Below are 12,958 nucleotides of genomic sequence, written 5' to 3'. Positions count from 1 at the left end.
CTAAACTGGAAAGATGGAGAAAAGTACTGGAAGAGAGAGGTATGAGAGTGAGCAGAAGTAAGACAGAGTATTTGTGTTGCGCAGTGGGCGGTGGCCAGGAGACAGACCTGGAGCTGGAAGGAAATGTCATCAGGAAGGTGAGAGACTTTAGATACTTAGGTTCGACAGTGGAAGAAGATGGAGGAGGTGAGAAGGAAGTGGGATGCAGGATACAAGCAGGTTGGAGGAACTGGAGGGAGATGGCTGGAGTGTTATGTGATAAGAGGGTGCCGATCAATCTGAAAGGCAAAATTTATAGGACAGTAGTGAGGCCAGCTATGACATATGCTATAGAAACTGTGGCCCTGAGGAAAAATAACATTAGCAGGATGGAAGTAGCAGAGATGAGAATGCTTAGGTGGATGTGCGGTGTGACCAGAAAGGATCATCTGAGAAATGACTATGTGAGGGGAACAGTGAAAGTTACGAACTTAGGAGCGAAAATACAGGAGGCAAGGTTGAGATGGTTTGGTCATGTGATGAGGAGGGAGGGAGGACGAATATGTGGGAAGAAGGGTCATGCAGATGGATGTGCAAGGAAGGCGGAAGCATGGGCGGCCAAAGAAGAGATGGAGGGAGCTGGTAGAAGAGGACTTGAAGATGAAGAACTTGGATGTGGTGACAGCCCAAGACAGGAAGGTGTGGAGGAGACTCATAATAAACAGTGACCCCACTTAAGTGGGAGAAGCTGCAGAAGAAGAAGAAGAAGATTACATTCTGGTAGGAGGTCACTATCCAGACCAGTTTCAGCCTTTATTGAGGCTTCATCAGTGAGTAGCTAGACCAAATTAATACCAAAGGGTATAGCAAAAAGAACTTATATACTCTGCTATACAAGTTGTCATGCTGCGAGTTGCCTGAGTTTGTACTACGTACTTCGACTACTTGCATTAGCTCACGCTAGTAGTCGCCGATACTTTTATAGTTTATTATACTATATTCGGCATGAAACTCTCCGATTCCAATCTTTGAGTTTCTTATTTGGTTTTAAAACAATGTGGGGTTTAATATCCCCTTAACACGTTCGCTGCCACGCTACTTTGGCATGGTCTGTTCCCCTACGCCAAGCTGTTTTTCTTCTTCATGGTCAGTACGATAATCTCGTTACCGGAGGTAAACGACCTACGAGTATACTCGTAGTTGGCTTGTACACAGCATATACGTTCTATGAGAATACACAGTTTTGAAGCTAGCCCCACAAGCCAAGCATTTTCACTTCTTCAAGATCACTACAATAATCTCGTTCCCGGCGGTAAGCGTCCTACGAGTATACTCGTAGCTGGCTTGTGAAGCAGGATTACCCACTACGAGTATACTCGTAGTTGGCAGCGAACGTGTTAATTTAAATAATGTTTATATCACCGAAATGAAGCCTGTTGGCTCTTTATATTTAAGTAACTTGATGGGTGCATCTTTTTGACAACTTGTATAGCAGAGTATATAAGTTCTTTTCACTATACCCTTTGGTATTAATTTGGTCTAGCTACTCACTGATGAAACCTCAATAAAGGCTGAAACCGGTCTGAGTAGTGACCTCCCACCATAATGTAATAACAGCATACATTTCCTAGGAAATATGTTTTATATTATGGAAAATACCAAGAATAGCAATCAGAACTTTACTGCCTTTGCTGCGAGTTGCCTGAGTTTGTACTACATACTTGGACTACTTGCATTAGCTCACGCTAGTAGTCGCCGATACTTTTATAGTTTACTATACTATATTCAGCATGAAACTCTCTGATTCCAATCTTTGAGTTTCTTATTCGGTTTTAAAACAATGTGGGATTTAATATCCCTTTAATTTAAATAAAGTTTAAAATGTTTTAAGACTAAGTGTAATATTTGCATTTGATTTTTGCAGTATTCGCTGTGTATGTTTTGTATTGAATATAAATACAATAAATATTATAATAATATATGTCTGTATCATTTTTTTTTTTTTTTTTTTGATGGGGGCCCGTGAAATATTTTAATTTTTTCAAGGGAGCCTTTACACCCATAAGTTTGGGAAGCCCTGATGTAAAGGACCTTAACTTGTAGAAATAAAGAAGTTCTGCTTCTATTGTATAAGGCTTTGATCAAGTCTCATATAGATTATTGTGCATAGATTTGATGTTCTGGTTTTCATCGTGATGAGGATTTGTATTGGAAAGTGTCCAGAGAAGACTGATTAAAGTCATAGCCGATCTTTGGGGTGGGAGATATGAGGACAGATTGAGGGAATGCAGTTTGGAAAGTCTTGTGAATAGGAGGAAGAGGGAATATGATTGAGATATTTAAATTGGTAAAGGGTTGTTACAAGGTTAAAGTGGAAGAAATGTTTTGTAGATTTGGAGGATGAGGTAGAACAAGGGGGACATACCTGGAAGCTGTATAAGGGGAGAATGTGAGCAAGGGTATAAGGAATAGGTTTTTGCATGGAGAGTGGTTGTTGAGTGGAATGCTTTGCCTGACATTGGGGTGAATTTAGATACATTGAATGTATTTAAAGCACAGTTTGGTGTAACAGTGTTTGCCTCCCACAATGAGTCTTTTGATTCCAGGAGGTCTGTTGTTAATAATAATAATAATGCATAAATGGTAAGCACTGTATTCTGTATGTGCTTGAACCATGTCTTCTAAGTTTCAGATCCAGAAGGGCACTTATCAAATTTGAAGATTGAAAAATCAAGATGTGAAAAGTTTGTTGAATTAGACATCCAACTTGAAATGTTCAAATATGAAAGTATAAAGGTTTTCAATGACTTTTATATCAGTCTCACACACAAAATCAAACAGAGAATCAGGAAAACTAAATTATGAAGGGAAGAATGGTGAGAATGTGAGTGTAAGAGCAACAATGTTATATAACTGTGTTAATGACTGGAATGGGCTTTGTCATGGAAATGTTGACAAGGTGAGAACGATTTTGACTGTGTTCATCCGGTTCGGACCCATTAAACATGTGCAAACATGTCTACATGTATAATGCAGTAATGAAGAATAGAGATCTTCAAGTTACCCAGCTGTGTCATGCAGACTGCAGACAAGAATATACAAAAGAGCATGAATGACCTGAATCCAGTTAGAGTTGAGACCTATAATTGTAGTATTACTACTGCTAACAGTATTTCATGTGGCAGTGAGTTTGAAGCCATCTGGTGTGAGGTTGAATTTAACAAGATCAATTACATAATGGGGTGTTGTTACAGACCTGGTGGATCAGTTACTAGTGATGAAGAAATGCCTCACCAAATAGACAAGATGAGTGTGAAAAGAGTAATCATAATGGGTGACTTCAATTTTCCAAATATTGATTGGGTATCAGCAGAATCTCATGGGAAGAATGAAAATGTACTTATTGAGCTGTTGCAGGACAACTTCCTCAAGCACATGTGACAGAAGAAACTCTAGGTCAAAGAGTGTTAGATTTGATTATAGTGTCAGAGGATGTTTCAGTTAAAGATGTAACTTAGTTACTTCCCAAGTGAGCACTGCATGATCACTGTCACCAACCGGAGGCAGAATAGTTACATCTTTCTCTGATCAGTTACATGCTGAACTAAAAAGCAGGAAATTATGACCAACTGAGGAGGATACTGAGTTCAGTGGATTGGGATCAGTTGATGGATGGGAAGAATATCGATAATACATGTAATGCATGGGAAGTATTTAAACAATACTTAAATGATGCAATATCAGAGCGTGTCCCAAAAGTTCAAAGAATATATAGGGTAGAAGTCATATGGATGTGTAATCTTATTAAGCAAGAGATTCGTAAGAAAAGGATGATGCGGAAGGAATACCGTGTGCATAAGGATGACGTGCATTATGAAAATTATATGCAGCATGCTAGAATAGTCACAACTGTTGTATGGAATGCAAAGTCTGAGTATGAAAAGAAACTGGCTCTGTGTGCTAAAGACAACCCACAAGAATTCTATCGATATGCTGCAAGTAAAAGAAAGAATTAATATGAAAGGATAACCCTTCTAAATGCAGGTGGCATGAGGGTTACAGATGCAGAAGAGTTGTTCAACTAACGAGTGCCCGTTTTGTTAAAAACTATCAACCTGATGTACACGACATTGAGCTCACTGCTACCTCTTCACTGGACGAAGAAATTCAGATGTATGAGGATGAGGTATTAGAGCTGTTGCACAAGCTGAATAAGAATTCAGCAATAGAGACTGATAGGATATCAGCACCTGTGTTAAAAGAGTGTTCAGTTGAACTGGCTATTCCTTTGACCAGGCTGTTTAATATGAGTATCAGAACAGGGAAGATTCTGCAGGAATTGAAAAAATGTATGGTAATTCCATTACATAAGGGTGGTGCAAAGACCGATGTATCCAACTATCAGCCAATTAGTATCTATTAATATCTCAGGAATTGAAGATTTTGGAAAAATTGGTTAGGGCTCGCATTCAGAAATGGGTGGACAGTGAATCTCTACTTTGCAATGAGCAACATGGGTTTACTAAGGGAAGGTCATGTTTTTTTCAACTTGCTCACATTCTATAACAATGTTACCATTGAACTAGACAAGAGAAATGGATACACCATAATACTTTTGGATTTTGCTAAGGCTTTTGACAGAATACAGCATCGTAGACCATTGCATAAATTGGAGAATATCGGTTGGAATATAAAATATTAGTGTGGGTAAGAGGATGACTGACTGACAGATATCAAAAAGTGGTATATGGGGGATGTGAGTCTGCAAGATTAAAGGTAACCAGTAGTGTACTACGAGGATCGGTGCTTGGCCCACTGTTATTCAATCTATACATTAATGATATTGGAAGGATTTGACAAGTGACATGCAGCTATTTGCTGATGATTGCATAATTGCACTTGATCAGGTACGCAAAGATAGGTAGGATCATCAGGAATGCTGCTGATATGCAGTACTTGCAGAATGATTTAAATAGACTGGAATTGTGGACATGGGAAAATGGATGTCAGTTCAGTGTCGTAAAGTCATGCACTTTGGTGTATTAGATATCCAATGTCGTATTATATTGGTGGGATTACGCTTGAAGAAGCTGATGATGCTAGGGATCTTGGAGTGTTAGTAGATAGGAAGTTGAAGTTCAGGGGCCATGTAGCAAAGATTGCAAATACAAATCAAAAGATAATTGCAATGCTGAAACAAACATTCACATTTAAAGATAAGGATGTCATTTTGCTTCTTTACAAGCCTTGAAAAGACCTCACTTGGACTATTGTGCGCAGGTTTGGTCTCTTGGTTGGTTTCCCATTATGATTCTGATATATTGGAGAAAGCGCAAAGGAGATCGTTAAAAATGTTATCAGGATTATGGAATACTGATTATGGAGACAGATTGAGAATTTGTAGACTGCAGACACTAGCAAACAGGAGAAAAAGGGGAAGTGATATGATTGAGACTTACAAACTTCTGAAAGGGTCGTACAGAATTTCAGTCGATGGATTTTTTCAATTTATGGTGGGTGGGGAAAGGACAAGATTGCATCCTTAGAAGCTGAGAATGAATACTGCTAATGAGTGAACTGCTCAAGAGTGGATTTTTCTCTCATAGAGTGATGCATGATTGGAATGGATTGCCATTGGATGTTGTGAGCAAGCAGTGTGAATGAATTCAAGAATAAGTATGATAGCTGGTGTATGTAGTATGTGCCCTTGATGAGTCTCTGACTACCTTAGGAAGGATCACATCTGGTTGAGAAATAAGTCCTTAATTCTCAATGTATTTGACATCAAAATCATCTTTGAGGCCTCAGACAATTTTAATATCCTTAGATAAATCTATCTGCTTGCCATTCCTAAGATATATAGATACTTTCTCCAGGGATATAAAGCAGCACAACCTAAAAATTGACCTCTTCCCCATCTTAATTCTGTTTTATTGGTAAAACAATTTGAAGAGTATAATAAAAAAAAAAAAAAAATAAAAAAAATTTGAAGAGTGTTGATAATCTTTTTTTTTCCCTTTTTTTTTTTCATAAATGGACCAAAAATATCTCTAAGTTTAATCACTGTGGTAATAAATGATGTCATTTATACAAGAAGACAATTATGAAGCGCATCTTTTTATGATTGCATATGATATTTCCTTATTTATTATTTGAAAATATTAGTTTTGAGATTATTCTACTCTTCATGTTCAGTTTCTTGCCAGTAGGGAAATGTAGAGGAAAATGGATTTGCCATCTGATGGCTATTTTCTGCTTGCTTTTAAAAAGTTGTCTATGGCATTTTTCAAAAAACTTCACTTGTTTGTTGCACATAACAGTAACAAGATACCACAAGATCTCAGATGCACTTAAACTGAAGAGTGAAATTAATAACTACCATGTATTTTTTTAAAGATTTACCTGACACTTGTCTGCAAGTGTCAGGTAAGTCTTTTAATCAAGAGATTAAAACATATTGCAAACATTTGTTTGTTTGCAATATATTTTAATCTCATTAAAATAAAGAGAACACCTTGTTCCCTTTATTTTATTGCAACAGAGGCAGTCATTTGCAAAGGTACAGAAATATCATTCAAATAATAAAAGTATTGTAAATGATGTCCTAATATCTTTCTTTATATGCACAGATTGTGGAAGCATTGCAGCTGTTGAAAATGTCATAAATTATTGACTTTTACTAGGTGTTTTGTGTTCATGGTGGAATTCCACCTCCATCACTAGAGGGAGGAATAATATCAGCTATTAATAACATTCCACAACCCCTTGCGGATCCTGAGAACCACAGCCCTTTGGCTTGGGAAATAATGTGGAGTGATCCAATCAGGTAATTGTGAAAATCATGTTTAAATATTCTACAATAACTTTTTTTTCCCTCCCTTTTTTAACTTAATAAATACAGTTAATAAATTTTATAAATATAGTTAATAAATTTTAACTTTATTAATAACTTAATAAAGTACATTTTAAGTTATTAAACATTTACTATCCTTTTATTTTCACTATATAATTTAAGGAAATTACAACGTACTAGGATATACATTAAATTAAATTTTAATATATTTCTATATTTCGGCAACGTCACATTGCCATTTTCAAGAACTTAAGTACAAGACACGTCCACGCAGGCACAACAAACAGTAAGTGAGGAAGAAGTAGGAAGCTAATTATTTCTCCTAAAGTCCTGATGGTGCCCTCTAGCGGGCAATGTTGGTATTCTTGGGTGTTGGGCTGAAGGTCTTCTGATGTAGGTTTCCCAAATTTGAGGAGGTCTCATGCAGCCAAATTTGTTGAGGTTAGGATCGTTTCTTAATATAGAAATATAAGAATATAGAAATATATTAAAATTTAATTTAATGTATATCCTAGTACGTTGTAATTTCCTTAAATTATATAGTGAAAATGCATAACCTACTATCCTTTTAACATCTCTTCTCCAAAATAGTTTTATTTTTCATATCTCTGATATTATAACATCTTATATTTTAATCCTCTGTGATCTTGCAATCCACCCAGATTTTCCTCTTTTTTTTTTCCCCTGCCCTCTTGGCATAAAAAAACACCAATTTTTGTTATCTTATCCCATGTAGATTAGTGCTACTCACACACACACTACCAGCCAAGTTATGTTGGCCTAATGGTTATACCTACTCTTCAACCAATGGACTGTAGGTTCAAATCCTGCCATGGTCATGGATGTTTGTGAATGCATTAGGTGGGAGATGAATGTCATCATATAATGTGAGACCACCTTGCTTATTGGAGGTGTTAAGTAGCTTGAAAAAATTCCATGTTAGTCTATAGAGCAGGGTTTTCCAGATTATATAAAAAAATAAATAGAAAATAAATTTAAATAATAATAAATCCTTTACCCACCTATGGTACTAACATATGAGGGTGGTCTGAAAAGTTCTCAGCCACAACCATAGATGGCAACACTATTGGCAAGATTTTTTTTTTTTTTTCTAAGTTGGTACATCTGTCATAAGCATCCGTGTGAAATTGCATGTCATTTTATCAAGTAGTTTGTTTTATACAGCAGTCTGAAGCAAAAGTGTTGTCTGTATTCCTTGAAATGGATAAAATTGAGTATCATGCAGTTATAAAATTTTTTGTAAAAGAAAGTTTAATGTCAAAAGAAATTCATTCGAAGTTAATAAAAGTTTATGGGCACTCTTCTCCTTTGTTTTCGACAATTAAGAAATGGGCTGCCGAGTTTAAATGTGGCCAGCCTTGAAGGTGATCCACGTGAAGGACGTCCAAAAAGTGTAACAACACCAAAAATCATTGATCAGGTGCATGATATGGTATTAGATGACCGGCGAGTCAAAGTGTATGACGTTGCTGAGACTATAGGCATTTCAAAAGAACATGTAGGATATATTTTGCATGAAGAATTGCAAACGAAAAAGCTTTGTGCAAAATGGGTGCCACGCTTGCTCTCAGCAGATCAAAAACGCACTTGCATGAAAATCTCTGAACAGTGCTTGGAGCGTTTTAACAAAAATAAAACTGATTTTGTGTGTTGATTTATTATTATGGATGAGACTTGGATTCACAATTACACATCAGAATCCAAACAGCAGTCAAAACAGTTGACAGAAGCCGGTTGTTCAGCACCAAAGAAGACAAAGGCAGTTCCATCAGCAGGAAAGGTCATGGCATCGGTGTTTTGGGATACTAAAGGCATTTTGTTTATTAATTATCTTGAAAAGGGCAAAACAATAACCGGGGAATATTATTCCAATCTTTTAACCAGACTAGATGAAAAAATTTGTGAGAAAAGACCCGGTTTGCAGAAGAAAAAATCATCTTTCATCAGGACAATGCACCTGCTCACAAAAGTGTTTTGGCAATGGGAAAATTAAGGGATGCACTATGAATTGTTGGAACATCCACCTTATACCCCAGATTTGGCTCACTCTGACTTCTGTCTCTTCCCAAAACTAAAACTCTTCCTTGTTGATCAGCATTTTTCTTTGAATCAAGAGGTGATTGCAGCTGTAGAGGGATATTTTGCAGATCTTACTGAGAACCACTACAAGGACAGGATGATGGCACTGGAGTATCGCTGGAATAAATGTATTAGTCTTAACCTTTTCAGGACCAGAAGGACTTATGAAGTAATAGAAAGTTTTTAGTAATTAAAATGACTATTAGGTATCTGTTTGATTTGTACATGATTTTTATGTTATTTGTCAATAACATAAAAATCATGTACAAATAGTAGGAAGTAGTATTTCATCATAGCAGTTGAATATAGGTGGTATGGCAACACTACATGAACTCAGTGACTTTGAGGAAGTTATCATCGTAGGCTGCCATTGTCGATCAACTGGTGCATCCAAAATCAACAGTTGGCAATGTGATCAACAGATGGAGATGTTCTGGCATCACTAGTGCAGGAAAACCCCCAGGGCAGCCACTGAAAATAATTGACATGGACAGTCATTTTCAAGAGTATGTTAAAATTGATGGCATGCAAAAACCAGATAGAATCGTCATAGATCACCTGTGATGAGTTCTAGAGGCCAATAACACTATGGTGAGCACTAATACTGTATGAAAATAACTCCATTTAGGGGATTTCAACAGAAGAGCAGTTGCACACAAGCCCTACATCACAATAACGAACAAGGTGACTTGTCTACCTGGTGCAAAAAAACGTAAACTGGACAATTGACTAGTGGAAAATGGTACTCTGAAGTGATAAATAAAGGTTCGCCTGTTTCCAATCTGATGGCAGCATGTGGATGCAGCCTGGTGAATGTTTGTTACCACAATGTGTTGTTGTACCCACAAGTAAAGTTTGGTGGTGGAGTAACAGCAGTGTGGGGGTGCATTCAGCTGTTTTGGAGTGGTTCCATGAAGGCAGCTGAGTACCTTAATATTCTGGATAATTAGGTGTTGCCTACACTGTGGAGTTTTATGGAACTGCTGTGTTACTATCAAGACGACAATGTCCCATTCCACAAAGCTGCAGCTACTATGGAATGGTATGAAGAGATGGTTGTTAAATGATTTCTCTGGGCTGTGCAAAGTTCGTTACTGTCAAGATGACAATGTCCCATGCCACAAAGCTGCAGCTACTATGGAATGGTATGAAGAGATGGTTGTTAAATGATTGCTCTGGGCTGTGCAGAGTTCTGACCTCAGCCCCATCAAACACCTGTGGCAAGAAATTGGACCGGTGATTGAAGTCCAGAGCAGCATGTCCTTGATGTGTTGCTGAACTCGGTGCTGCTTTGATGGAGGAATGGAGACGAATTCAACCTGATGTCTGCTGCACATTGGTGGAAAGCCTCCCTCAAAAGGTGCAGGAGGTGATTAAAGCCAAAGGTGGACATACCTGATATTAGGGTTTGCCTGCTGGTATCAACTGTAAATTGCTAAAATATCTGAACAATTATTGGTAGATAGTGTATAGGATTGCATTATGAAAGAAAGCGGCATTAGTCCTGATATTAGAATTGGAGATGCCAAACTTAGCTCTTTGCTTTATGCAGATGATGTACTCCTATCACATCTACAAGATTCTCTAAATTGAATAACAGCTGTAACAAATTTAGCATGAAAATCAGCAATAAAAAGACCAAAACTATGAAAATGGGCAGGAACATAGGAAACTTCAGCTGATTGTGATGGAGATCCTATAGAATAAGTGAAATATTTCAGTTGACACAGTTTTTAGTGAAGATGGAGGTTAAATCTGGAAATAGATAACAGAATAAGCAAAGCTAGTATGTTAGGTAGCCAGTTGAATAAATTTATATGGAGAGAGAGAGATTAGCCAAAACACCAAACTAGCAGCATACAAAACAGTGTTCAAACAGGTTTTAAGTTATTGATCGGGAAGTTGGGTTAGAAATAGTATGAGATCAAAGATTACCACAGATATGAGGGTTCTGAGAAAAATATATCAATGGCAGAATCATATTAAAAATGAAGATATTAGAAAGGAACGTGACATTATTAGCATTCAAGACTGTTTCAGCAGAGCTAATCTAATTAATAATGGAACATGTATAGACCACAGTAATAACATTAATTAAATAAAGGTACAAATATTTTGTACCGAAAGTAACAGTACATCCTCAGTATAGAACAAACAATTAAAGGAATGGAATACAAAGTACAGAACAGTTGGTGGATCACCAAATAAATTGTTGCCTCGTGCCAGAAGATTAATTACTAAAATATCATTAAATAATTCTTTAAAGATAATTATTTCATTGCTGGTTATTTCATTATAATTATTTCATTGATCTTCTGGCACATGGCAACAATTTATTTGGTGATCCACCGACTATTCTGTACTTTGTATTTCATTCTTTTAACTGTTTGTTCTACACTGAGGATGTACTGTTACTTTCAGTACGAAATATTTGTACCATTATTAATTTATTATGCCACAGATACCTCTAAAGATTAGAGCTAATCTAAGATGTTATGGCCACTTAAATAGATGGGTAAAACAGGTGTTTTACCCATCCTGTTAGTAAAATAGGTGTTTGATGCCAAGATGGTAGGAAAGAGACCCAGAGGAAGACCAAGGTCTAGGTGGATTGATTCAGTCAGAAGTGTCTAGAAGCACGAAATGTCGGATATGACAATATTGGAGTTCTTACAATTAATAGGCTTAGAGGAAAGTTGTTGATAGGAAATTAATAATAATGTAAACTTAAGCATGTAGTGCTGTCATAGTAACCTGAACATCCCTTGGGAGTACATATCAGGAAATTAATGATGACATTTCTGTCTTCCTAAGGCACTTTTTACTGTATCAATCTGCCTTCATTTTGGTCTTTTTCTTGCCATCCTGTCAAAGAACACTTATTTAGCTAATCTTTCCTCTCCCATTCTGTTTAAGTGGCCACCACCTGAGATTAGCTCTGCTAAAACATTCCTGAATGCTAGCAATGTCGAGTTCTTTCCTAATAGCCTTGCTTTTAATATGACGCTGCCATTGATGCTATCTCTTCAGTCCCCTAATCTTTCTCAGGACTCGCATATCTGTGATCCCCAGTCTTTTCTGTCATCAAATTTAATGTGCCATCTTCACTAAAAATTGTGCCTAAATAGATGAAATGTTTTACTTGTTCCATAGGTTCTCAATTCAGGATGTTAGGTGATGTTTACAATATGTCTGCCTATTTTCATTGTCTTTTTAATGCTGATTTTCATACCAAATTTGTTATTCAATTTGGTCAGTGAATCCTGCAGACTTGTCCTAGATTTATTTAGTAGTGTAACATCATCCATAAAATAAAGCACTAAGATTAATATCTCTAGTGGTGATTTTGAGAGTGGTTTAATACCGCTTTCCTTCATGACATGATCCATATAGATGATCAGTAACAGCGAAGATAATCCTTGTTGCACACCTTAACACCAAACCATCTTCATGTATCTCCTTCAATTCTAACTACTGATTTACAACTCTAATAGAGACTATGTATTACTTGATTAATGTCCCATTTATGCCATGTAACTGTAGCATTTTAAAGAGCTTTCCTCTTGGCATCTTGTCATATGCCTTTTCCAGATCTTTGTTATATTCCCACGATTTCTCAACTATTTGTCGTAAAGTGAAAATCTGATCCTGACAGCCTCTATTTGGCATGAATCCACCTTGTTCTTCACCAAGCTTCCTTTCCACAATCCTTCTCAGCCATTTATTGAGTATACTTTCATAACTGCTGGCCTGGTTGGCTGATTGGTTAGTGTATCCACTCTCCAGCTAAAAAAGGCTATGGGTTCGAATCCCACCATGAGCATGGATGTTTTGCAATTGTCTGTTAAAATAAATAAATGAAAAAAAAATACTAGTGTTGGTGGTGGGCAGTAGATGGCTCGGTGTAGATCAGCGCTTCCCACAGGTTTGCCACTGAATCTCCAAGGTTTTGTTCTTTTTTTCAAACTCTTCAGTTTTTCTTGAATAACATTTGTATTTGAGTCTATAAGTCACATGTAATAGTTG

The 12,958-nt window shown here is 36.9% G+C and overlaps 1 protein-coding gene across 6 annotated transcripts in view; it reads left to right on the top strand.

Moving 5' to 3' along the window:
• Nucleotides 1-12,958, top strand: part of LOC150095701 (uncharacterized) — a 336,276-nt gene that overhangs the window by 306,024 nt on the left and 17,294 nt on the right. For all 6 annotated transcript variants that reach the window (XM_090409978.1, XM_090409975.1, XM_090409976.1 and 3 more), the window contains one exon: nt 6,663-6,805. In XM_090409978.1, the coding sequence (XP_090266104.1) occupies nt 6,663-6,805 (143 nt within the window). The remainder of the gene's footprint in view (nt 1-6,662; nt 6,806-12,958) is intronic.

Source organism: Typopeltis vanoorti, chromosome 20 (genome assembly GCF_054136105.1).
Source record: "Typopeltis vanoorti isolate ZY-2024b chromosome 20, IOZ_Tvanoo_1.0, whole genome shotgun sequence".
Lineage (NCBI taxonomy): Eukaryota > Metazoa > Arthropoda > Arachnida > Uropygi > Thelyphonidae > Typopeltis > Typopeltis vanoorti.
This window is presented reverse-complemented; position numbering and strand designations above follow the sequence as displayed.